This window comes from Vicugna pacos, chromosome 26 (genome assembly GCF_048564905.1).
Source record: "Vicugna pacos chromosome 26, VicPac4, whole genome shotgun sequence".
In the NCBI taxonomy this organism is placed as follows: Eukaryota; Metazoa; Chordata; class Mammalia; order Artiodactyla; family Camelidae; genus Vicugna; species Vicugna pacos.
Window position 1 is genome coordinate 11,711,793 of NC_133012.1, and position 24,716 is coordinate 11,736,508.

The following is a 24,716-nucleotide window of genomic DNA, read 5'->3' on the forward strand; positions in this document are numbered from 1 at the left end:
CACACACATACACACACATTATATCTATTTTCCTGACATAGAGGAAGTCACAGAAAGTAAGCTGGGGAAGATGAAAAGGTACTTGGTGACAGATGAGGTGTGTTCATTATTCTCTTCAAAAACATTAGGCAAAACTTGAATCAAAAATATCAGAATAACCTGCTTACTTTCTTAAGCATTACGACTTCCACTCACCCCCAAAAAGTAAACAATAAACCCCCCGAAACTCTTAACAATAAAATTACTTTCAACGAAAGAAAACGGAGCTATGACACATTTATGCAATAGCTGTAAGGTTTCTAAAGTAACTTTTCTTTCCCAGCTAACGAACTCACCATTCACCAATTTAATACCAGTAGTTCCAGGTATCTGTGAACATCTTTAAAGGGCCATTAAACACAGTAATTTATAATTATACTGAATTTAAAATCAATAAATGATATTAGAAAAATCAGACAGCTACAGGCACAAGAATCAAAATGAACTACTTTCTCACACTATGTACAAAAATAAATTCAAAATGGATTAAAAACTTAAATATAAGACCCAAACCCATAAAGCTTCTGGGAGAAAACATAGGCAGTACACTCTCTGATATTGATCTTAGCAATATTTGGGGGGATATGTCTCCTCAGGCAAGGGACGCAAAAGCAAAAATAAACAAATGAGACTACATCAAACTACTAAGGGAAACTATCAACAAAATGAAAAGTCATCTACTGAATGGGAGAAGATATTTGCAAATAATATATCTAATAAGGGGTTAAAAGCCAAAATACACAAAGAACTCATACAATTCAACATCAAAAAAAAAAACCAACTCTATTAAAAAATGAGCAAAGGACCTGAATATACATTTTTTCCAAAGAAGACATACAGATGACCAACAAACACATGAAAAGATGTTCAACATCACTAACATGAGGGTAATGCAACTCAAAACCACTATGAGATATTACCTCACACCTGCTGGAATGGCTATTATCAAAAAGGCAACAAATAACAAGTGCTGGTGAGGATGTGGAGAAAAGGAACCCTTGTGCAGTGTTGGTAGGCATGTAAATCGGTGTAACCACTATGGAAAACAGTAAGGAAATTCCTCGAAAAATTAAAACTAGAACTACCATACAATCCTCCAACGTCCACTTTTGGGTATTTTTATTAAGAAAACAAAAACACTAATTCAAAAAGATATATGCACCACTATATTCACTGTAGCATTATTCACAATAGCCAAGTTATGAAAGCAGCCTAAGTGCTCATCAATAGATGAGTGGATAAAGAAGATGTTTTACACACACACACACATACACACACATATGGGTATTATCCTGCCATAAAAAAAGAAGAAAATCTTGCCATTTGAAACAACACAGATGGATGTAGAGGGTCCATCCATGACCCTAAGTGAAATAGGTCAGAGAAAGAGAAATGCTGTATTATTTCATTGGTACAAGGAACCTAAAAAACAAAACAAATCAACAAACACAACAAAACAGAAATAGATCCATAGATAGAGAGAACAAATATGTAGTTGCCAGAGGGGAAGGGTTAGGAGGATGAGGAAAATTAAGAGGAACAAACTTCAGGTACAAAATAAATGAGTCACAGGGGTGAAATGTACAACATGGGGAATACAGTCAATAATAATGTAACATCTCTGTATGGTGAGAGAGGATAACTAGACTTATCACGGTGATCATTTTGTAATGTACAGAAATATCGAATCACTATGTTGTATTCTAAGAAATACTACAGCATTGTAGGTCAATTATACTTCTAAAACAAACTCATAGAGAAAGAAATCAGATTTGTGGTTACCAGAGGCAGTGGGTGGTGGGAATGGAATTGGATGAAGGCTGTCAAAAGGTACAAAGTTCCAGTTATAAGATAAATAAGTATTAGGTATGTAATGTACAACATGGCAAATATAATTAACACTGCTCTATGTTATATATGAAAGTTGTTAAAAGTATAAACCTTAAGCATCCTCATCACAAGGAAAATTATTTATTTTTCTTTTATTTTGTATCTCTATGAGATGATGGATGCTCACTAAACTTACTGTGGTAATCATTTCATGATGTATGTAAGTCAAATCATTATGCTGTACATCTCAAATATACAGTGCTGTATGTCAATTATATCTCAAAAAAACTGACCAAAAAAAAGCCTGAATCAAAACTATATCTTGGCTGATGTGCAGGAAACAGCCTCAAAATTAGGAGTACTTAGCAGAGAAGACCCATCTCAACATGATGGGTAATTCTAATTCTATTAACGTTCCTGTACAGGTCTACCTTCTAAAGAATTTAATAAGTTTTCAGTTTTACTGCATTATATGGAGGAAATTACATGCCATAGTGTTATTCCCTAAACCGGGAGTTGGGGAAAGTCTTGTGATATATTTTTTAAATATGTCAAGCATTTTTAATACACTGGGTTAAATTCATGCAGTCCAATATACACAGAACCACATATACCTAGTAATATATTCCTGCTTACTATGTAAGAAATGTTCTGTGACAAGGAAACGTATATTTTCTATTTAACATTCAAAGTCATTATTCCTTCCTCTTCTAATTTCAATTCTTACCATATTAGCCTCTAAATAAAGAACTATTTTACACTTCATTAGATCAGAAATCACTGTTAAGCAACAGGGAATATATTCCCTGTTATTTCTAAAATAAGTTTAGAAAAAGCTACATAATGACTTCTATAAAAGCAATGAAGTTGCATATGTTTTTCATTTGTCAAGGAAGACTCTGACCGATTAACTTTTCCATTTTATAGAACCTGATTTACAAAGGAAAACATTTATACTTAGATAAAAGAGGTATTTAATTAGTAAGGACAGTTAAGAATGTGTGGTTTCCCCATATCCATTGAGAAATTACCAGAAGCAAAAGGGTAAGAGACAAATACCAGATTCCAGCTTAAACCAATCAACCAAAAAAACTGTTGAAAAAAAAAAAAAAGATTCCTCCTTGGGAAGAAAAAAAAATTACTGGGTGCCATTGTGGGAAGAAATATCAGCTAAACTACAGAAGACAGGCCAGAGGAAAGTGATCTGTGTCCTTTTCACTCCTCAACATGGTCACATCATCCCCTACTCTATTGTGGAAAACAAGTGGTATCTCCAGCACACCTCTAGCCAAAAGAAAAGGGGTAAGATCAAGGTAAAATATTGGAAACTGGCTGGGGTGGGATGCAATCCCAATTAGGCAATTACAGCAAAGGAGATCGCACTTAGAAAACAGAAGAATCAGTGAAATCCCGTGCAACTAGGGAACAATCAACATCCAGAGCCTCTCTACCCTGAGGCATGTACCTATTTGCCTCAAACCATCTGGAGAATCAAAATCTAGAACGCAGGTTTTCACCAACCCTGAAGCTGACCCCCATCAAAACTCATCCTCCCATACAAATGCAACAGCTATGAGTTCCAAGGGAAGATAAGCTCACAGCAGAAAATAATAAGCTGTTTGAAGAGTGCAAGTACCATGAAAGAACAACAAAATGAAAGCAAAATTAATAGACCAAAAAAAAAAAAAAAGACATTTAAAATTGGCAAATGAAATGTTACTAGAGAATATTGAAAACATAAGAATAAAGATCTATCTGGAAATATTGTCATGAAAAATATAATAGAAGAAATAAAGAATACAATAAACTGACTGAATAATAATGGAAACAAAGAAGAAATTCCTGAGAAAAAGACTGGCTGAAGAACTCTCCCAAAAATATCCGAAAGGAATAAACAAGTAGAGAATGAGAGAAGAGGCAGGAGAGATAGAGGACAGGAAGAGAGGAATGATACATGCAGAAATAATGACAGTACTTCCTGTAATTAAAGGAAAATGCAAAATTTCAGATTAACAAGAGTTCATGAAGTACCAAACAGAATGGACATATTATAGTGAAGTCTAGCAATATGAAAGACTATAAAGTCTCCATCTAAAAAATAATAAAAATCAGTTGACCTCAGACTAAAGTCAACCTTCTCATTATTAAGGAAAAGCATACCTAGCTAACTTCTGATTTACATGTAAAAGTAAAATTAATCTCAGATATGTACACTCTGAAAGCTCAACACAAAAAGATCCCAGTTGAACACACTTTCATAAGAATACTTCAGCATGATGAAGAAGGAATTCAGGGGTTGGTATGTGTGCGGGTGTGTGTGTATCTAAATATCATGAATTAACTCAGTAAAAATCTATTCCTATCTCAAGGAACCCTGAACAATGAGCATTCTAACAAACAATTACAATGTGAAGGTTACAAAATGTACACAGCAAGACAAACTTAACTAAGCCCATGACAGGAAAACTTCCCTAATAAAGTGATATTTTGAGCTAAGCTCTAAAGAATAAGCATAAGCAGTTAACAAGCAAAAGGACTGGGATAAATATTCCAAGGAGGACAAGTTAAGAGTGTTTCCAAAGAGCAAAAGGTGAGAAATGTGTAACATATTCTGGTACCTAAAAGAAGTTCAAAATGGTTCAGAGAGACAGTAATAGAGACGTTGAAAGAGGCAACAATAATGGAATCAATGAACTTTCTGTCATAAAAATGGAGAAGCAAGGTCATCCTTCAAAACCAATATAACAAACCTACAATTCCTTTAAATGAGATATATGTCTCAAATATATGTATCAGTGGGAAGACTATGACTATTTCCTACCAAAGTAGGCACAAATCAAAATTTCTGCTATGTGAATTTAGGTATCAGTAAAGAAAACTGCAAAATGTAAATACCTGTATATACATCAACCTTAGAAGTTAGGCAAAAAAAGCTAAAAAGATCTGAAATTCCACTGACAGTTTTCAATCATATTTCAACATAAAACTTATTATAGAAGTTACTTTTGTAGAACTTATTGTAGAAATTATTACCACCTCTTGATATATAACAAAATAAAGTGGAAACAGATTAAGGTGCAAAATATCAAAATGAAACCATAAAAAAACTCTGGTGGAATTGCATGATTTCAGGATGGATAAAACTTTCTAAACATAAAATAGAAGAAAACAAAAAGAAAAAATTTAAAGGCAACAGATTTGAAAAGGTTATAGATAAAATTAAAAAACAAACCAGGAAAATATTTGCAATGATAGATAAATATCAACAGGCAAAAAAAAGTATAGGAAAAAAAGATAATTCACAAAAAAGGGAAAACACCAATTGTTTTTAAAAAATAAAATCAGTTATTCCAAACGTTATCAAGAAATGCATATTAAAACATGAAGGTTTTTTTTAAGTCAAAAAGCTAAGAAATATGTTTTAAATGATGACATTTGGAGAAACATACAAAAATGCTCATGGGAGCACTATTTATAATAACCAAACATATGGAAACTACCCAAATGTTCATCAACAGGAGAATGGATAAGAAGCAATACGTCCACACCATGGAATTCTGCCTAACAATAAAAATGAACAAATCACAACTATACAAGATTAATCTGACACAAAATTATACTATATAACACCGTTTATGTCAAGTCAAAACCAGACAAAACTAGTCTATAAGTGACAGAAGGTAGTGATTCAAACATAAGACAGAGGCAGAGGAAGCCAGAAGGATCCAGGAGCAGAGCTGATAATGATCTGATTCTTGAGCTGGGTGCCACCGTTTATGTCAAGTCAAAACCAGACAAAACTAGTCTATAAGTGACAGAAGGTAGTGATTCAAACATAAGACAGAGGCAGAGGAAGCCAGAAGGATCCAGGAGCAGAGCTGATAATGACCTGATTCTTGAGCTGGGTGCCAGTTGCCCAGGTGTATTCACTTTGTGGAAATTCACCTGGCAATACACGTGTGATTTGTGCATGCTTCTGTGTGTATGTGTTATTTCAGAAAAGAAAGTATGATAATGGCTGGCATTAAGGGTGTGGTAGGAATATAATTTAGTAAAACTTTCTGTTAAAGCAAGTTTAGTAACGCATATACTTAAATCAAAAGTCTCTAGGAATAAATGTATTGCACTGTCTTAAAAACTTTCAACAATTACCATTTTGGTTCATTTTGTACACTCAAATCCCAGAGCTGTAACTCTACAATTCCACGAATATCAAGCCAGTTTTTCCTCAGAGATAATGACTACCTTACAAGCTTAAAAGTACTAAATAACAATTGTCAAAATACTTTCTAAATCATAGAAGGTTGTACAAATACTAGATGTTCTTAACCTCACTAGATTTGTAAGTATTAACCAGGGTTCCATGCGTCCTCAATCTTGTCTTCATATCGCCAGAGGAGTTCAAAAACAAAACAAAACAAAACAAAGCCAAGCCAAGCCCTACCCCTCCTCCTGCAATGTGATTAGTTGGTCTAGGGTTAAGAATCACTGCACTCAAAGTGAGCTTCAGCATCTGCTTTACCTGGGACTTAAAATTGCACATTCCCAGACTCTCCTCCAGACCAACAGAATGAGAAATGCTGGGGGCGTGGCCTAGCAACCTGTTTTAACAAGCCCTCTCAATGACTCTGACACAAAGTTTGAGAATCATAGCTGCAAGGCTTCTGGAAGCTTATAATTTTCTGAAAATTCTGTGTAAAATTTGGTTTATCTTTCTGGAGAGAATATCCATACCTATCATCAGATTCTCAAAAGAATGTTAACAAATTCTTTATTAGCTACACAGCCACTTGTATTAGCTACACAGGTTTCATGTTTGAGTGTCAGTTCATGGGCATTAAATTTTCAAATTGTTGTGACTCCTACATGCTGTATTTACTGTTCAAAATTGTTTTTTTCTTGACTGTTTCCATGCATCAAAAAATATAGCAGTTTATCTTACAATATTCTAATAATTTTAGTAGTCTTTTAAAGAAGGAGTTGCTAAATTATCCTTCTTATGATGTTCTTCCAAGATTACTTTCAATCTCAGTTTTTATGTTTAATGACCAACTGATCAAAAGATCAGAGTCACAACATTCTAATAATTGCAAATGTTCCTACAGCCTACTTATTAAAAGTATGGTCTTAATCAAATCCTCGTCAAATGTTTTAAGAGATAATCCATATGCAGTTTTGCTTTATTTTAAACGCCTAGGAAAAGAGCTGGGGAAAAGATGCCAAAATGACTGTATTAGCTGCACTGGGGTAGTCAGCAGTGCAGGAAACTTCTACTGAACTTTCCAAAATGTGTAGAATTACTTTTATTTTCAGAAAACAAATTTGAGAAAGCAATAACAATTGTCAAATTATAAAATGACTCAAAAGAGTTGATTTCTTATTGCTATCAGCTTCTCCTTGAGTAGCATGGGCCAAGATTTTAGGATAGCCAGTTATGGGTTTAAATCTGGCTTGGTCACTTAATAGCTATGTGACCCTGGACAAGACATTACCCTGCATCTCAAGTTTAAATATGTAAAACAGATTTAAAACCTATCTCTCATATGGTTGCTCTAAGGATTAAATAAAATAACATAGGGAAAGCAAAAAATTCACTTGAAAGCATTTTGTTGCTATTTGTATTAGTTTTTACTATTATTTAGCAACAATATCAAAACAAAGTTTATTCATTTATATGCTAACAGAGCAGTAAAAGCACTTTGATGACAAAGGACTGAACTAATATGTAACATTTTTATTTACACATTTAGGATAGTCAGAAGATCAGAAATCAGAAATGTTAGCTTACAAAGTTCATTTGCTCAAATATTTATAGAGTACATACTATGATCAATTCACTGAATTAAATACTGAACTTCTCTTATTACTTAGCTCAAATTTATCTGCTTCCATAAAATTCCAACAAGGTGACAGTTATACTTTCCTACGGTTAAATCTCTGTGGATTTTTTTGGTGGGGAAAGGCAACCAAGTTTTTGGTAGCTTACAAAAAAAAGTTTTTTAATTAGTCCAAAAGGCCCCCCCCCCAAAATGAGAACATTTTCCTGAAAAGACAAAAAGCATAGCTTGGCATCTCTTCTCAAGATACTAGCGAAAAATACCTAAAATGTATTCATTAACTGTAATCCCATGTCATTTCTTTCTAAGAAACCAAATTTCCATAGTCAACATAACAACAACCTGAGCTTTGGAAATGGAGAACTGTATACCTTATTAGTAAGATGGATGAGAATGTCAAAATGGTTTCTATGGTTGGTGGATATACCAGAACGAAGGCATCCAATCTCTGTAGTGGCTCATAATATACATACTATTGCCTAGTTTTCCCAAAGCATTACAAGCGGGCATCAGCTGGACATCAGGAGGTTTAGGTTATTTTTAGATCATACCTGATGATACAGGGACCTTAGCTTTAAATATTTTTCATCTACTAGTAAATTTAAAACAACATTTTTTCAGTCTGTAGTTAATAAAAATCGCTTCATTTAAAAAACAATTTACCACAGAAGAAAAAGTCCACATAAACAAACCAACAAATACCTGCCACCATTAGTTTAGTTTGTGTTATATACAAGAGCAAAAAGGAGAGGAATATTTACCTCACTTTATTTCCCCTTTTTCTACAATTAAAAAAAAATTCAGAAGTCTAAACTGAATACGGAGCTGATATATTCCAAAAAAAAGCCTCAAAAAAAAAAAAAAGGCTCAAGTACACACTGCTTTAAATTCAATTTTATACACAGACTCCTGAACAAACAGGCAAAACAAGTTTCCACTTGACAAAGAACCCAGCAACTCACTGTAGGGAAAAGCAATCCTCGACATCTGATGAAGCCTTAAAAGGAAAATCCAGGAGGCACACAAAAACAAAACACTCATAACTTTCCTCAATTACACAAAATCAAATGGTTTTTAGAAAATGAACCTCAAAGTTATCTTGAGCACCTAAGCTTTAGTATAAACCCTCAAAGACCCCACCCTACTCAACTCTTATTTTGAATCCATATTGATGATACAAGGTATTATGTCCCCCAAAATCGGGGCTACATCCCACCTGTGCGAGTGTTCCTGTCAAAAAAATAAACATAGACCAGAGTAACTTCAAGGACACTGACATAGGGGAAAAATAAGAATTTAAAAGGCTCTTGTGTCTTTAATTATTTAATTTTACAATCAACTACCCAAAACATTTCTTTGTCCATGAAGCAAAAGCAGGCTATTAAATATATTTAAGAATAAGCTATTCTCATGTTTTCATCTGCATTTCATCAAAAGACTCACATTTATTCCTTTCCAACACTTAACACTACAATAAAACACATTTTCTTAGCATAATTTAAATTCCTTTATCAACTTCTCTTCTCCTGGGCTCTAAACTTAATATCCTATTTTTTTAAAAAGTATGTTTATGCTCACAACTTGGTCCTTGAACATATGCCTTCTATCCTCTAGATATATTTTTTTGGCCTTTTAAGTGCCAAAGAATCACATCTGGCCTGGAAGGAACACCTAGCCTATGACATATTCAGTTCCTTGGGAAGGAAAGGGATACCCCAGGGGAGGGAAAAAAAGGGCAAGTGACTAGACTAAACTTCCTGTCAAAAAAAACTTCTATGTAATAGACTATGAGGAGGACATCTTATCTATAAAATGCCCTTAGCATAATGTCTCTGGTTAAGGCTCCTTAGAAAGTGGCATGTAGGCTGTATAAACTAAGATATATATGATGTTTCATAATCTAAATGCTGCTACTGTAAGAGATGATCCCGCAAACGAAAGAGAAAAAAAAATCCTTTGGACGTCTAAGAAAAAAGACCAAGGGAAAGAAAATCAATATAATAATAGTAAAATAATATTATAAACAACTTTATGCAAACCAACTTGACAATGTAGATAATGAAACTAATTATTAAATTAAAAAAATTAAAATTAAAAAATTTTGTAAAGTGGGGACTTCATAAAAGATATATAAATGGCAAATAAACACATGGAAATGTCAGAGAAATGTAAAATAAAACCATAATGAGATACCACACATTCCCACCAGAATGGTTAAAAGGAAAACATCAGAGAACATCAAATGCTGGCAAAGATATGGAACAACTGGGACTCTCATATGCTGTTGATGGGAATGTAAAATGGTACAACCACTTGGGGAAAAGATCTGGCAGTTTCTTGTAAAATTGAACATTTACCTACCCTAAAACCCAGCAATTCCAGTACTAAGTGTTGGCTCAAGAGAAAGAAAATCTATGTTCACAAAAAGAATTTTACAAGAATGTCCCTAACAGCTTTGTTCATAATAGCCAAAAACTGGAAACGGCCTAAGGGTCTAAAAATAGGAGAAGGGATAAACCAAATGTAGCAAACTAATATAATGAAATACTTATTCAGCAGTAAAAAGGAACTACTGATACATGTTATGACAGCAAAAATATTAAGCTGGGCAAAAGAAGTCTTACAGAAAAAGAGTAAATATTGCATGACTCCATTTATATGAACTTTTAAAGCACACAACTCAATCTATGCTGGAAAAAAGTCAGAACAATGTTTCTGCAGGGAAGAGAGGAAACGAGAAGGGACTGAGGGAAGGAGCATGAGGGAACTTTCTGAGGTTGTCTTTCCATAAGGATTTGAGTTACACAGGTGTCTGCACTTGTCAAAACTCAGTGAATATGTGTGTTAAGATTTGTATAGATTTTACATTAAAAGACAAATCTTTAAACCAATACGGAACTCTAGATAATGATATGCATCTCGGTGTATCTAGGGGAAGCTGCACAAATGCCTACAATTTACACATCATTAAAAAACAGGGATAGATTGATGGATAGAGGAAACTATAAGCAGACAGATAACAGAAATCATACAGTATTTTTAAGTGGCGTAAGCATTCCTCTATTGTTGAACAGTTTGTTACCAACTTTTCACTATTAAGAGATACTTTTACATAACACCTTAACTAATTTGTTCTTTAAATTCAAAGAGTGTTATCATAAAGGCAAAAGAGACACTTTTTACATTTTTCTTAACTAAAAGTTCTATGTGAACTTTTTTAAGAAGTGGTACCTTAAGGAAAGCATGTGGTTTTAAGAAAACACTAAGGAAAAGATAATTAGTTTGTAGCCAACAATTTTAAGTTGGGAAGATATTTATGAAACTAAAACTAGTTCCTTTCTTTCTATTAACAAATTAGACCTTTCCTAAACCCAGAGGAAAGACGTGTGCTTAAAAGTATATCAAGGACCTTGCCAGACAATGGAAAGTTTAGAAAGATTCTCATTCCAGGACTGAAGCATTCTGATTCATATTTTTACCCACTGATGGAACACAGTGGTTTTTTTTACTAGAAACTACATTTGTACAGTGATAGGGGAGAAAAAGACAAGCATGGTCACGCTGAAAAAAATCAGGAGTCAGGCAACCTCTATATGGTTATATGTGTGTTGATGTAGATACCACTCAAATCAAAAGAAAGCATAAAACTACTCTATATAATTTGCTAGTTTTGATACTGAAGTACCTCATATTACATATCCTAATCCAAATCATATGTTAGTTAACTACCAGGAAACCTATTTCAAAATTTCTTCAATTTAAAGTAAATACCATGAAATTTCAGAATTCAATGCTTTATTAAAGCCTTTTTTAACAAAGACCTCATCTGAACTTTTCTTTAAAAAGAGACCTCTCAGAATATACTGGTCCTTTAAGCAAAAATATGTCACTAGCAGGAAATGAACTAAGGAGATAATATCACTCTAAATGTATGCTATTTCTAAAGCTTTGACTACTGTCCTTTTAACAATAGAAAACCAGAGTCAAGGATCTTATCTGTAGAAGAAAAAGTCTTGTATAAACTCTAGTTAACAATAAGACTGTATCCTTTTGATTTTGCCAGCCTAAGAAGGCATTAGAAATAGTACTTTGAGAACCTGTATCAACAGTGAAAACTGAAGATTATGCTTCTAATTATGGGTACGGTGATTCCATTATTAATACTGTCTCTAACTCATATTTTAAACAAATAACTATCACAGTTGGGATAGAAAGGATTCTTAATTCTGCTGCTGGAAAGAATTATGGTTATTCTCATGGTAATTTTTTTTAAAGGGCATAAGGATTTAAATATGACTTCACACCATTTCAGAGATCCTTAAAAATGGTTTCATTCCATTCTGTAGAACTATAAACTAATTTTTAAATGGAAATAAAAGCATTAATTAACATTCTTTCTTCCCATCTTTGTTTGCCTAGCTTGGATTCATCCTTTAAATCCCTGCTTTAAAAAAATCTATTTATCTAGAAAGACTTCTCTAAATGATCTAAAATCAGGACAAGAGTCCCTACTGCCTGCTCCAAAAGAGAGTACAATGTACTTTTCCTATCATTCTAGGTTACACACTTTGTGGGGTTTTGATATTGTTGTTGAGTTTCCCCCACTGGACTATATGCTCCATAAAGGTAGGGACTATTTGCCACTTCAAAACGGTGTCAATATTTAACACATGACCTATGATATGTAATAAAAGATTTGTGGAACAAATGAACTACAATTTTTAAACTTTTCCATCCAAGGGATTGTACCAATTTCTGTGTCTATTCCACGCTACCTAGCTATTCCATGACATCCAGTGACTAGCATTCTAACCAACTAATAGTCAACTGAGAATTACTTTTAACTACCCAACATACACGATGGAGAAGACTAGATTTAACAAAGCTTTATGCTATGAACACAAACAGGAAAGCATAGGAAATTTAGACTACAGGTGTGATTTTTTTTTTTACTGTTTTTGTTTTGTTTTCCATAACAAACTAAAAAATTATTTTCTTCCCTAAAAAAGCCAGTACAAGATTAGGTTCTCATAACTACAACGTAACTACAGGACTGTTTTACCATCTGTCTTCTAGCTTATCTGGGTACACATTAAAAACTCTGAAACAGAATAAAAAGTAACTATTGTGGCAAGACATTGATTTGGGAGACAAGCATTATTTTATGTGTGACTAATCCTAAATAAATAAATTATTACACAAATTAATATAACTATCATCTATTAGTGATGACTTACAATGCAGTATGGTGAGAAATGACAAGATTTTGAAACAATGTGTTAAAATAGTCAAATTTGGAATAAAGTCTGTAAAAGCAAACAGCCTCGCTAGATTCATTATACATCTTTCATTTGGCCTAAAGAAATATTATTTCATCTAAAACAAGCAACACCTTTGAGCATATATCTACTTAGATGGAAGCCCATTTACGATTCAATTTACTACATTCCTAATGTAGGGTCTACATTTCAAGAACAGATCCAGCGAGCTAATGATTTCCTGCAAGTGTTTCTCATACTGCTGATCATGACTCATTAACGGGATCACAAACAGCATTTGTAAGAAAGGAAATGGAATGGGATATAAAATATCAGAGTACAACACATGTAGTAAGGGAAATAATTGTTTCCTGAAACTTCTGGTTCAGTTTGTGTGTGTGACAAAGTAAAATTTATTTCTAAGTATGGGCTGAAAAAAAATAAAGTGTGAACCCAACTCTTGGAGTATATGCCCCCAATTACTTCTTCCCTCCAAACACTGCCACAGTAGAACTCACAACTACTCACAAACTTAAAAAAGTGACCTTAAACCAGGTACAGGTTATACTCATTTAAGCTTGATTTCACAAACTCTAAAATCAAACTGAGTTTACATCCAGGTTCCACTAATTCCTGTGTAAACGTGGGCTTATTTAAGCACTATGTGCTTCAGTTTTGTCATCTGTAAAATGAGGATAAATGTATTTTTCAGGTTGTGGTAAAAATAAACAATACATTTAGAAGTTCTTAACATATGCTTTACTATTAACAGAACAAACTGAAGGAGTAACATATATTAGAAACACAGCAAGAAACTTAACAGCAGTTATCTTCAGTGTATTTATTATCTTTGATCTTTGCATGTGGAAGAGGTTTTTCATTTTATCTTTCTGTATTACGTGAATTTTATAATGTATGTATAACATAAACATTTCTAATATAAATATTATCTTTTTTTTTTTTACAATATCAATAGTTGGTACCTAGGCAGTGAGTTGTGGTCCTTTCTGTTTTAAATTTCTCTGTATTTTATAAAAAACACATTACGTGTTTTTAAAAGAAAATAATCAACTACTTGCCTGAAAAAAAAAAAAAGACAAAAGTGTGTAATGGTCCAAGGTTTAGGAATTCGTGGGGTTTTTTTTTGGGGGGGAGAACTTATGTGCCAGATACTTCTCACTAAAACCCCACAAAATAGTATATTAGTATACTAATATACTAAATAGTACATTATTTTTGCCCATGAGAGAAAATGGAGGCAATTTTCATAAAGTAAATTGTTACACAACTAACGAATAGCAGGGTCCAGAACTTCAAAGCTGTATTTCTTCTATCACATAATGCATCTAAATATTCTTCCCCAGCTGTTACATATAGTCTTATTTTGATCTACCCAATCAGACTGTAAACCTTGAAAAATGGAGTTTCACTAACTCATTTGTCTCTCATTGAGACAAACTGACTCTCTTACTAAGATAGGTACTTAAACACTAAATGAGTTATATTAAACTTTTTTTGGTCTAGACTGTCCTTATGGGATATTCTCTTGTAAAAAACGAAATAAGCCAACAAACAACAAAACTACTCTTAAGTCTGTTCAAATCTAACTTTATTCCTACACTCGGAACTGAAAAAGTTTAAGTATGCCCATATCCTGAGACTGCCACCAAAGGAGTTTGGAAATGAGTATCAGTATCACTGTGCAAACACCAAAAAGAATGGATTCGCAAATTCCACTACCACGCCCCCGTCACCCAGGCACGACCTAAAGAAAGGAACCTCTAACCTTCCCGAGAGGTGTAGAAGAACCATAACTACGCCCCCATTGTTTTATCATAACTTGTTTTCTTCCCCTACTCAGACCCCCGTACCCAAAACCTAAACCCTTAACAATTAAAAGTCTCTGACCTGCAGCGAAGTGCAGGGGAGAAGACTTCCGGCCGGCCATGTCCTTTGCATTCACGTTTGCCGCGTCCACCAGCCTCTTTACCCGGGACACGTCCCCATTGCGACAGGCCTCCAACAGTTCCCGGAGGGCCCCGCTCACTGCTGGGACCCCTGGACCAGGTCCCGCTGCCCCAGGCCCCAGGGTTGCTGTGCTGTTAACTCCGGCCGCCTCGGGACTCTCCGCCAAGCTCGATCCGGGGGAGGATGGAGAGGAAGATGAGGAAGAAGTCGGGGAAGAAGAGGACGACGGTGAATTGTTACTACCACCGCCGGCTGGGTTGGGAGCGACCCCGACGGCAGATGAGGCAGAAACTGCCGGGACCACGGGAGCTGCGGCGACGGTACAGACTGTGCTGGTGGTACTGCAACAGCTGGTACTGTCAACCGGGTCCGGGGATCTGGGCCTGTCGGGCGGATCCCGACTGCCATCCCCCTCCGGCAGCGCTAGGCCGTGCCGCGGGGAGGCGAAAGGGGCCAGGCCACCCACCGTAGGGGAGGCTGGGGTGGTCCCCGGGGCCAGGCCCGGGCTGAGTGGGGGAGGCGGCGGCGGCGGCGGCGCCGAAGCCCCTGGGGCGGGCTGGAGCTGTTGTTGATGATGGTGGTGATGATGCTGAGAGCGACGCGACGCCGCCATCTTCGAACTCCCCCAGCACTGTCACTGCGGCAACGGCCCCACCGCCTGCTCTCACTTCCGATTGCTGGACCAATTAGCAGCCAGCGCACAGGAAATGATGCTAGGCCGAGTGGGCGGGGTCGAAGAGTGGGAGGGAAGTATTGGGAGCTCCGAGAAGCGCCGGGGAAGGGGGCGTGGCCTTGTGGCTGAGGGGCGGGCTTTGTGACGCCTTGGCGGGTCGGCTGGGTAAATTTGAAAGCAGGAACCAGCCTGGGCCTAAATGGGAAACTTTTCCTGCATTTCTCACTTTCATCCTGCTTACCTTACCCTGTTCCGTTCTGTTGCCTAGTCTCCTTCAGCCTTCTTTGTCTTGCTCTCCAGAGCCTGCTGTTGAGATGTAACTCATTGCAAAGTGACTAAGTGTCGTTTATCATCTAAAAAGTGTCCTCGTCTGAAAAATGGACTAGTTTAGTATCTACCTCACAGAATTGATAGCGGCATTACATGAGCTAACATATACAAAGTGCTCTGTTAATAAAACACAACTATAATTAAACCATTGGTAATTTTCTTAAACGCAGTCTTCTCCCCCTTGCCCCCAGCTATTCCCTTGGTCTCTGTATCTGTTCTCTATTACTGTTCTCACTTCTTGTATTTCAATAATACCCCATTTTAAAATAGTGGCTCAGCTTGCTATGATTAGAATTCAAGCTCTGCTGTGAGCGATTAATGTAAATTTGGGCAAGCTAACCCCTCTGTGCCTCAGATTCCCCTCTGTAAAGGGGAATTAATAGTTCAATAAGTGTTAATTATTAAAAATATGGGCTTTTTCTATTCCATTATCTCTGTACTTTTATTTCTCACCTTAAGCTTGACTCAAATAATTATGAGTATGTTCCTTTTTTAAAAAATTATTTTTTAGCTGACCTTCTCTTTCCTCTCTTCCCTCCTCCTCCCAAACTAAGATAAAAACCTGACTGCTCCATCCATCACTCACCTTCAGAAACCATCCTTCAGCAACTACTTTTCCTCTTTTCTCTGTCTATGCCTACTGTTTTCATCTGCCGTCAAAAGACATGTATCAATGAATGGGGTAATCTCAGTGAGGGCTCCATTTCCTGCCACCTGTTTAATAGGAAACTAGACATTATGAAAATTTAGGCAAACAGTATTATTCCAATAGAGTGGACACAGATGGAGTCTGTGTCTTAAGAAAAATCAAGATTTAGATGAGTCAAGTAGAAATTTCGCTTTGCAGAATACTAAACTACGTGATAAATTGTCCTTTCACATGTTCATTATTAAATATAGTTAGTGTGATGTGAATGTTCCATCTTAATAAATAGGTAAGTTTATTTAGGACTACCATCTAAATCCAAAAAGATCAGGAACAAAATTAAGATTATGAGTGACATTTATTGTCATCTAATCTGGGGTTACAGAATATGACTCTAACATTAGCTGTTTTTATAAATTTGTGCCATTGTTCACAAATTGACAAATGTGTGGCTAGATAGGAAAACTGCATCAGCGCAACTAAAATCTGTCCACAACACACATTCTCCTGGTTTTGAATCTTAATGTACAGCACAGGATAGCACTGAGGAGTGGGGGTGAATTAACATGATGCATTAGATGTCCATAACTCAACGTATGCCCCTTTGACTATGGCCTTTTCCCTGAATGGGAGGCATAAGGAATGATCTCACCTAGTCCCCTGATAGCCAGTTACTCATAGGTTAGTATGAGTAGTATAAACAAAGTAGTAATGTTCACCCTAATTCAGAGTGCATCTATTATGTCTATCAGTACAAAATAAATAAGAAAATTTCTGTTGGATAGAGATTTAAAAAGGCTGAATTGCCTGAAACTATTCTACTGGTAAACTATGTCTGAAAAATGCATTCAGTAAATTGGAAATTGCATTTTTTTCCCCTCCACTGGAAAGTAGTAAATTACTTAACATTAAGTATTTATAAGGTTTGGGTTTACATGAACTAATGTTGAGCTCTAAACATGGAAGGGCAGATATCATTATCTGATCTTTTATAGCTAAACACAATTCCATGAGGGCTGCACTAAACCCTCATGAAAAGAACAAACCTTCTAGTAAAGCAGACCTGGGCTTGAATCACATCTCCGATGATTACTAGTTGGCTAATCTGGAGAGATAGGCTTCATCTGTGTCATTCTAAAATTCTCATTGTATTGTATCATTGTCATGAGAATTATAAGATCTAGGTGTTTTGTAAGCATGCCTTGATTGTCAGTTTCATTCTCTTATGTGCCATACATAAAGTATTACTAGCCGCTATTGATAGCTCTTGCCTCACATCTTCCTCTATGACAAAGATGGTGATTCGGAATAAATATTCACTATTTTACATGTAACAGGAATCTCAATCAAAGAAAAATCAGGTTTAATTGTTTCCTCATCTGAAAATTTAAAATTCCATACAGGCCCTGACTATCTCCCAGAGTTGTTGGGAAGGATCATAGTTGTGTAGCATCTTCTCATTTTCAAAAATGTATTTGGAAAAATCCTTTCCAAGTAGTATCAAAACATAAGCACATAGCACTCTCTTAAGCCACACTGTTGACACAAAAGAAAGAGCCACCAACTCAAAGGACGCTCCCCTTCTGGACTGTGTTGTGATGTTTTTCTCCCCATGGGACACACTTTGTAAGTTACACACTCATATGCTTGCACAGACTCCACATTTCAATTAAACTTGGTATGTTTATTCCATATGCTTCCCATTGAGCTGCCCCAGATCTATGTTCACTGGTAGCATCTACAATCTACTAAGTCCACTTATTCATCAGTGCTCTATGCAATACCTCTTCTCCAAATCCACAGCACAAGCTGAAGCTATAGTTTGGCTGAGGCAGGACCATTTCCCCACTTGGGCCTTAGAAGAAGATAATGTTATCCTTATGTCAGAAGTGCCCATGGTGCCAAAGATTCAGATTTCTCTGTGAAGGTATTACTACTAAACTAAGAGAATTTTCAGAAACCCAGGAGAATCTTTTCTTGTAAAGCCATTCCAACAGCTGCAATCATGCTACCCACATTGTATCAGAGCAATTTTATTCAAAAAACAAAGCAACTTATTACAAGGCAGGAAAACTGCAGTAATTTAAAGATCCCCTATATATATTAGCTTATTAACATCCCCCAATGGAAATTTTCAGTTGTTTTATGTCTTTTACATAAAAAGGGGTCCTCTGGAAGTTGCTCACAAGACATCTACAGTTTGCCCTCTGATAACTTGGATTTTCTTCATGTATGGTCTATACGCTTGGGAGTAGTCAACCAAACCAAGAAGTATTAGTTCCAGGCAGAGAGGCAATACAACATAGTAATTCAGAATGTGGAATTCTACATTTAGACTGCTTGGATATGAATCCTAGCTTTGTCACTAACTAGCTGTGTGTGATTAAAGGATGCTACATCCTACATTTTAACAGGGATAAATAAAAAAACCTATTTGCTGTGCTTTAAAAATGATAAATGAGCTTTCCCACCCAAAGCATTCATTGTAAACATTTTCCCCAAAAGTAATTAAAATTGTACATGTATACTGCATTAAGGATTAGCATATTGGCTTCCTCACTCAAAAGAGATAAACACCTGATATTCCCCCAAGGTTAAAAAAAAGTTTAGAAAAATTTCCAAAAGTTCTGGAATGTATTGATAACAATGATATAACTAGCCACCAACGCACAGGTAATGATGTAATGGCTTACATAACTTTGGGTGCAGCGAATCAAAATAGGGCTGTTGCAGCTACAGACCAATAAACAGTGAGGCACAGCCAGAGGGCTAGTCTGAATGCTGGGCCAGTCCACCAAGCTGTGATGAGCGCTGATCCCTGCAAATGCCTGAGGGGTTGCAGACTCCCATATACTGACCATGAGCCATCTCCTACCCGCGGTGAAGATTGGAGCAAGGACCTCAGGGAGCAGAGACCAAATGACCTACTGCCTGGGAATAGTGGCAGCCGAGGCAGTGAGAGGCACTAGTCCATCCCGGAGCAGGATTCCTCCCGCTTCTCCACCACTGACTCCTCTTGCTTGCTTATGTTGTTGTCTGGCTTGCTGAAGGAAATAAACAAGTAAAAGCTATTTGACTTAAATGGTGTTTGTGTGCAGTTTCTCTTGGTGTTGCCCACTCCTTCATAATTTTGTCTTTTTTTTTGATGTAGCTGCTCAGAATAATCCGGGAGAAGCCATTCAACCTCTGTAAACCGATCTGCAAGGTAGGTATATTCAGAGTTGTGAGACATGTGAGTTAATATTTGCTGAATGCATAGAATAGCTCCTGGCACATGCTAAATGCTATATAAATGTCAGCTGTTATTATTATCAAAAACTGGATGAGGCCTCTGGTATGGGACGTTACAGGTTACCTGGGAGACATGACTAGTTAGTTTTGCCTGCCCAATAAGCACATTCCTTTTCACCCAAAAATGTTGATATCCAGCCTCTTATACCTACTTCTTCTTTTGCTTTACAGTGTCTTAAAGGAAAGTCTAGTAAGTGTGGAAACCGAAAGGGGAAATGCAATTATTCCCTTCTGGCTCTAGTCACAGTGTCGGGAAGGTGGAGACCCTGCTGGGAGGGCTCCTCAGCCTGGAAGTAGGCAGGTTCCTCCCTCAAGAGACTCTGCCTCACAGTACTGACAAACCAGAGATCCGGATGTTTGCAGAAGAACTCTCTCACAGAAGATGAGCGTACCACCATAAGTCACCAGATATGTGAGAAGGACCTACAACATGAGAGGGAAAAAGAAAAAGAATGACTCCAAGGGTTTACCTGAGCATCTGGGGAAAATAAAAAAGAGTCATTTATTACATGACAGATAGTTTAGGGAGAAGATCAGGAGTTTGGTTTTGGACATGTTAAGTTTAAAATTGCATTAGGCATTCAAATATGGACAGTTGGGTATGCAAGTCTGGAGTTTAGGGGAGAGATCAGAGTAAAGGTATTCACAAGGGAGTCATCAGCACAGAAACAATTTTTTAAATCATAAAACTAGATGAGATCATCAAATGAATCACTATAGCTAGAGGATTAAGTCCAAGGACTGAGCCTTGAGGCATTCCAGTTCCACCGCTGGGAAGGAGCAGCCAATGGAGTAAGAGTAAAGCTAGTAGAATGCAGTATCCGGGAAACAAATGAAGAAAGTGATTCAGAGCAGTATATTAAATTATAGACCCCAGTTCTTCACCCCTCCCTCTGTCCATGCTCTACGCCATATGACTGTGTAAGTACTCCCATTACAGATAGAGCATATTCACCAGCCCTTTGATTTTGGGCTTACAGGCATGATTTTCTTTGGCTAATAGAATGGTGGTGGAGGTGCCAGTTCTGAGTCTAGATTTCAGAGGCATCCTGTGTTTGCACTTGCCCTCTTACAGCCTATCATCAACAGGAGAGTAACATTACCTCGTTAGCATGCTGGTCCAAGAAAGATTAGAGGCTTATGGAACAGATCTGAACCCATCCTGCTGTTTGGAGCCCACCCAGCTCAGCTGAGCCAAGCCTAGGTCAGAAGACCCCACAGATGAATGAGCAAAAATGTTCTAAACTACTGAGTTTGGGGCAGTTTGTTACACAGCACTCTTTGTTGTTGTTTTATTGAAGTATAGTTGGTTTACAGTGTTTCAGATGTACAGCAAGGTGATTCAGATATATGTATATATACACATGTAGATACATATATTTTTTTTCAGATTATTTTCCATTGTAGGTTATCACAAGATATAGTTCCCTGTACTATAAAATAGATCCCTGTTTATCTACACAGCACTCTTGCAGCAATAGTTGACTGATAACCAGGAAAACAAGGAGGTGGTAAACTGTATCAAATACCACTGATAGGACAAGTGAGATCAGGATTGAGAACTGACCATTAGATTTAAATCATGGAAGTCACTGGTGCTCTGAAGAGCAGTTTTGTTGAAGTGTTGATGTGATAGCTTGAATGGAGAAGGTTCAATAGAGTGTGGGAAAAGAGGAATTGAAGAAAAATAGTAAAGACAATTTTAAAAATAAACTTTAGTGCAACAGAATGAAGGGAATAAACTAGCAACTGGTGGGAGGAGGAATGCCAAGAGAGGGCTTTTTTATGGACGTACTTTTATTTTCTGTATTTGTTTTCTACTTTATCATGTTTTTACAAATGCATAGATACCATTTATATCATTTTTATAGCATAAGTTTGCAAATGTTTTCAGATATTCCATTAAAGTAGTTAATATATCATTGTGACTCACTCTACCCAATTTCAAACATTTAGAATATCATATTTGCCAACACCTTCTTTTTTTAATAATATCTCTATTGAGATACACATCACATACATTCAATTCACCCATTAAAAGTGTTTTTAGTAAACTCAGCGTTGTGTGACCACTGCCACAATCCATTTGAGAACACTTCAAGCACCTCAAAAGAAACTCATACCCATTATCGGTCACTTAAGAGAAGAGTTTTCAAGATAGAAAGAATAAATGCATGTATTTATGCTAATGAGAAGAGTCTAGTAGAAGCAGGGAAATTCATCATGTAGTAGATAGTGGGGAGAATTTCTGGGGCAATGTCCTTAAGTAGGTAAAAGGGCTGAAATCTAGAGGACAATAACTGACATTTCATTCTTAGCATCAGAGTAAAAGGCAGAGCATATGGGCACAGATGCAATAAATGGCTATATATGGTGGTGGGAGATTGAGAAAGACTCTTGATTGCTTCTTTCTCAGTGAAATAGAAAGCAGAGAAAAAAGACTGCCTTTCTTAGCTTCTCCCTGCATCTCATTGAACCCAACTGGGTCACATGCCCATTTCTAAATTAATCCCTGTTGCCAGGAGAACTCCATGCACTGATTGACTTGGGCTTGTGCTCCTCAATCAACCAACCCTAAAGCAATTGGGCTTGAACTAATCATGACCCCCTCCAGGGATCAATTCCACAAATGACATGGCTAATGTAGAATGGGGGATGGTGGAATGGATTCTGCGGAGCCACGGAAACGTCCTCCTCACTTTTCACAATCACAAGTCATAGCACAGGCTGACCTCAAAGCCCTCAGCAGAGTTGGTTTCCTATGGCAGCTGTAATACATTTCCACAAGCTTAGTGGCTTAAAACAACACAAATTTATTCTCTTAGAGTTCTTGGGGGAGACGTTTGCAATCCATTTCACTGGGCTAAAATCAAGGAGTTGATAGGGCTGGTTTCTTCTGGGGGCTCTGAGGGCAGAATGTTTGCTTGATTTTTTCAGCTTCTAGTACCTGACTCTATTCTTTGACTTGTGACCCTCTTCATCTCCAAAGCACATCACTCCAATCTCTGCTTCCATCATCACATCACCTTTATCTGGCTATAACTCCTCTTGCTTCACTCTTAAAAGGACTGTTGTGATTACATCAGACCCACACAGATAATCCAAGGTAATCTCCCCATCTCAAAAGCCCTAATTTAGTCATATCTACAAAGTCTCTTTTGCCATGTAAAGGTAACATTCATGGGTTCTGGATTTAGGATGTGGAAATACCTGGGGAGCCATTATTCAGCCTACTACAATGAGAATGCCAAAGCGCCCCTCATAACAAGGAAGGAGAGGCCTAAGGGGCAGACTTGGGTTTATTTACCCCATGGAAGGAGCAGAAAACTACAAAGCATGTATTTAGTCAAAGAACTGTGATGGGGTTAGTACTGTCCTACCTCAGGGGCATGTCAACTTTCCTAGTCTCATGTGATTATTTAGTCCGCAGAGATCTACATTGCCTTTCTTTTCCAGAAGACATCACACTGGCCCATCACACTGAGGATAGTATGCTGATTGGGCCTAGTGAGCAAGAGATAGCTACGACTGTAGGTTTATTAATAAGACATCTGCATGTCAGAGGATAGGAAATAAATCCGAAATTCAGGGGCCTTGCACCTCAGTGAAATTTCTGGGGCATCCCTTCTAAGGTGGAGGATAAGTTGTTGCATCTGGCCCTCTTACAATCAAACAAGAGGCGTAACACCTGGTAGGTCTCTTTGGCTTTTGGGGGAGACATATTCCCCAAAGTGTATGACTCCAGCCTGTTTACTGAGTGACACCCAAAGCTGCTGGTTTTGAATCAGGTCCAGAAGAAGAGAGGGCACTGCAAAAAGTCCAGGCCACTGTGCAAGCTGCTCTACCCCCTGGGCCACAGGGGCTAGCAGATCCAATGGTGGCAAGGACAGATAAGGACACTGGAGTCTTTGGCAGTCCCTATATGTGAATCACAGCACAGACCCTTAGGGTTTTGGAGCAAAGTCCTACCATCCTTTGTGGATAATTATTCTCCTTTTGAGAAACTTGCTTGCTACTGGGTCTTAGTAGTGACTGAAGGCTTATGTATAACTCACCAAGTTACCACATGGCCTCAGCTGCCTGTCATGAACTGAATGTTGTCTGACCCACGGAGCAATAAAGTTGGGTGTGCACAGGACACTCCATCATTGAACGGAACTAGCATATAGGAGATCGGGCTTAGGCAGGCCCTGAAGGCACAAGTTAAGTTACACAAGGAAATGGCCAAGTGCCCGTGGCTTCCACTCTTACATTATTTCCTCTCAGCCCACATTTATGGCCTTGTGGAGAGTTTTCTAAAATCAGTTGACTAATGAAGAGAAAATGTGTGCCTGATTTACAGATGGTTCTGTACCACAATATGCAGGAGTACTGCAACCCCTGCTGGGACATCCCTAAAGGGCAGTGCTAAAGGGAAATCCTTCAATGAAGCAAAACTTTGAGGAGTGCACCTGCATGTTCATGGCCAGACATGCAATTACATACCAATTCATGGACTGTGGCCAATGGTTTGGCTGGATAGGTAGGAATTTGGAAAGAATACGAATGGAAAATTGTGACCTTGAGAAGAGGTATATAAATAGATATATAAATATAAAGTCTCTAAATGGGTAAAAAAAAAGTGAAGATACTTGTGTCCCACATGAATACTTACAACTAGTGGAATTTTAATAATCAAGTGGTTGGGATGACGCGCTCTGTGGATACCAGTCAGCCTTTTCCTCTAGCCACACCAGCTATCATCCAATGAACCTATGAACAAAGTGGCCGAGATAGTAGGGATGGAGGTGATGCCTCGGCTCAGTAACATAGACTTCCATTCACCAATGCTGACCTGGCTATAG

The 24,716-nt window shown here is 37.2% G+C and overlaps 1 protein-coding gene and 1 long non-coding RNA gene across 5 annotated transcripts in view; one reads left to right on the forward strand and one right to left on the reverse strand.

Annotated features, from left to right (window-relative positions):
- TNKS (tankyrase) overlaps positions 1–15,852 on the reverse strand; it is a 156,970-nt gene extending 141,118 nt beyond the window's left edge. For all 4 annotated transcript variants that reach the window (XM_072950340.1, XM_006201153.4, XM_072950341.1 and 1 more), the window contains exon 1: positions 14,873–15,852. In XM_072950340.1, coding sequence (XP_072806441.1) covers positions 14,873–15,545 — 673 coding nt within the window. In that variant the 5' untranslated portion in view covers positions 15,546–15,852. The remainder of the gene's footprint in view (positions 1–14,872) is intronic.
- Positions 15,853–19,732: 3,880 nt separating this feature from the next.
- Positions 19,733–20,378, forward strand: LOC140689479 (uncharacterized). Its single transcript, XR_012064469.1, has 2 exons — positions 19,733–19,786; positions 20,044–20,378. It is a non-coding gene; the product is annotated as an uncharacterized lncRNA (long non-coding RNA).
- Positions 20,379–24,716: the final 4,338 nt, after the last annotated feature.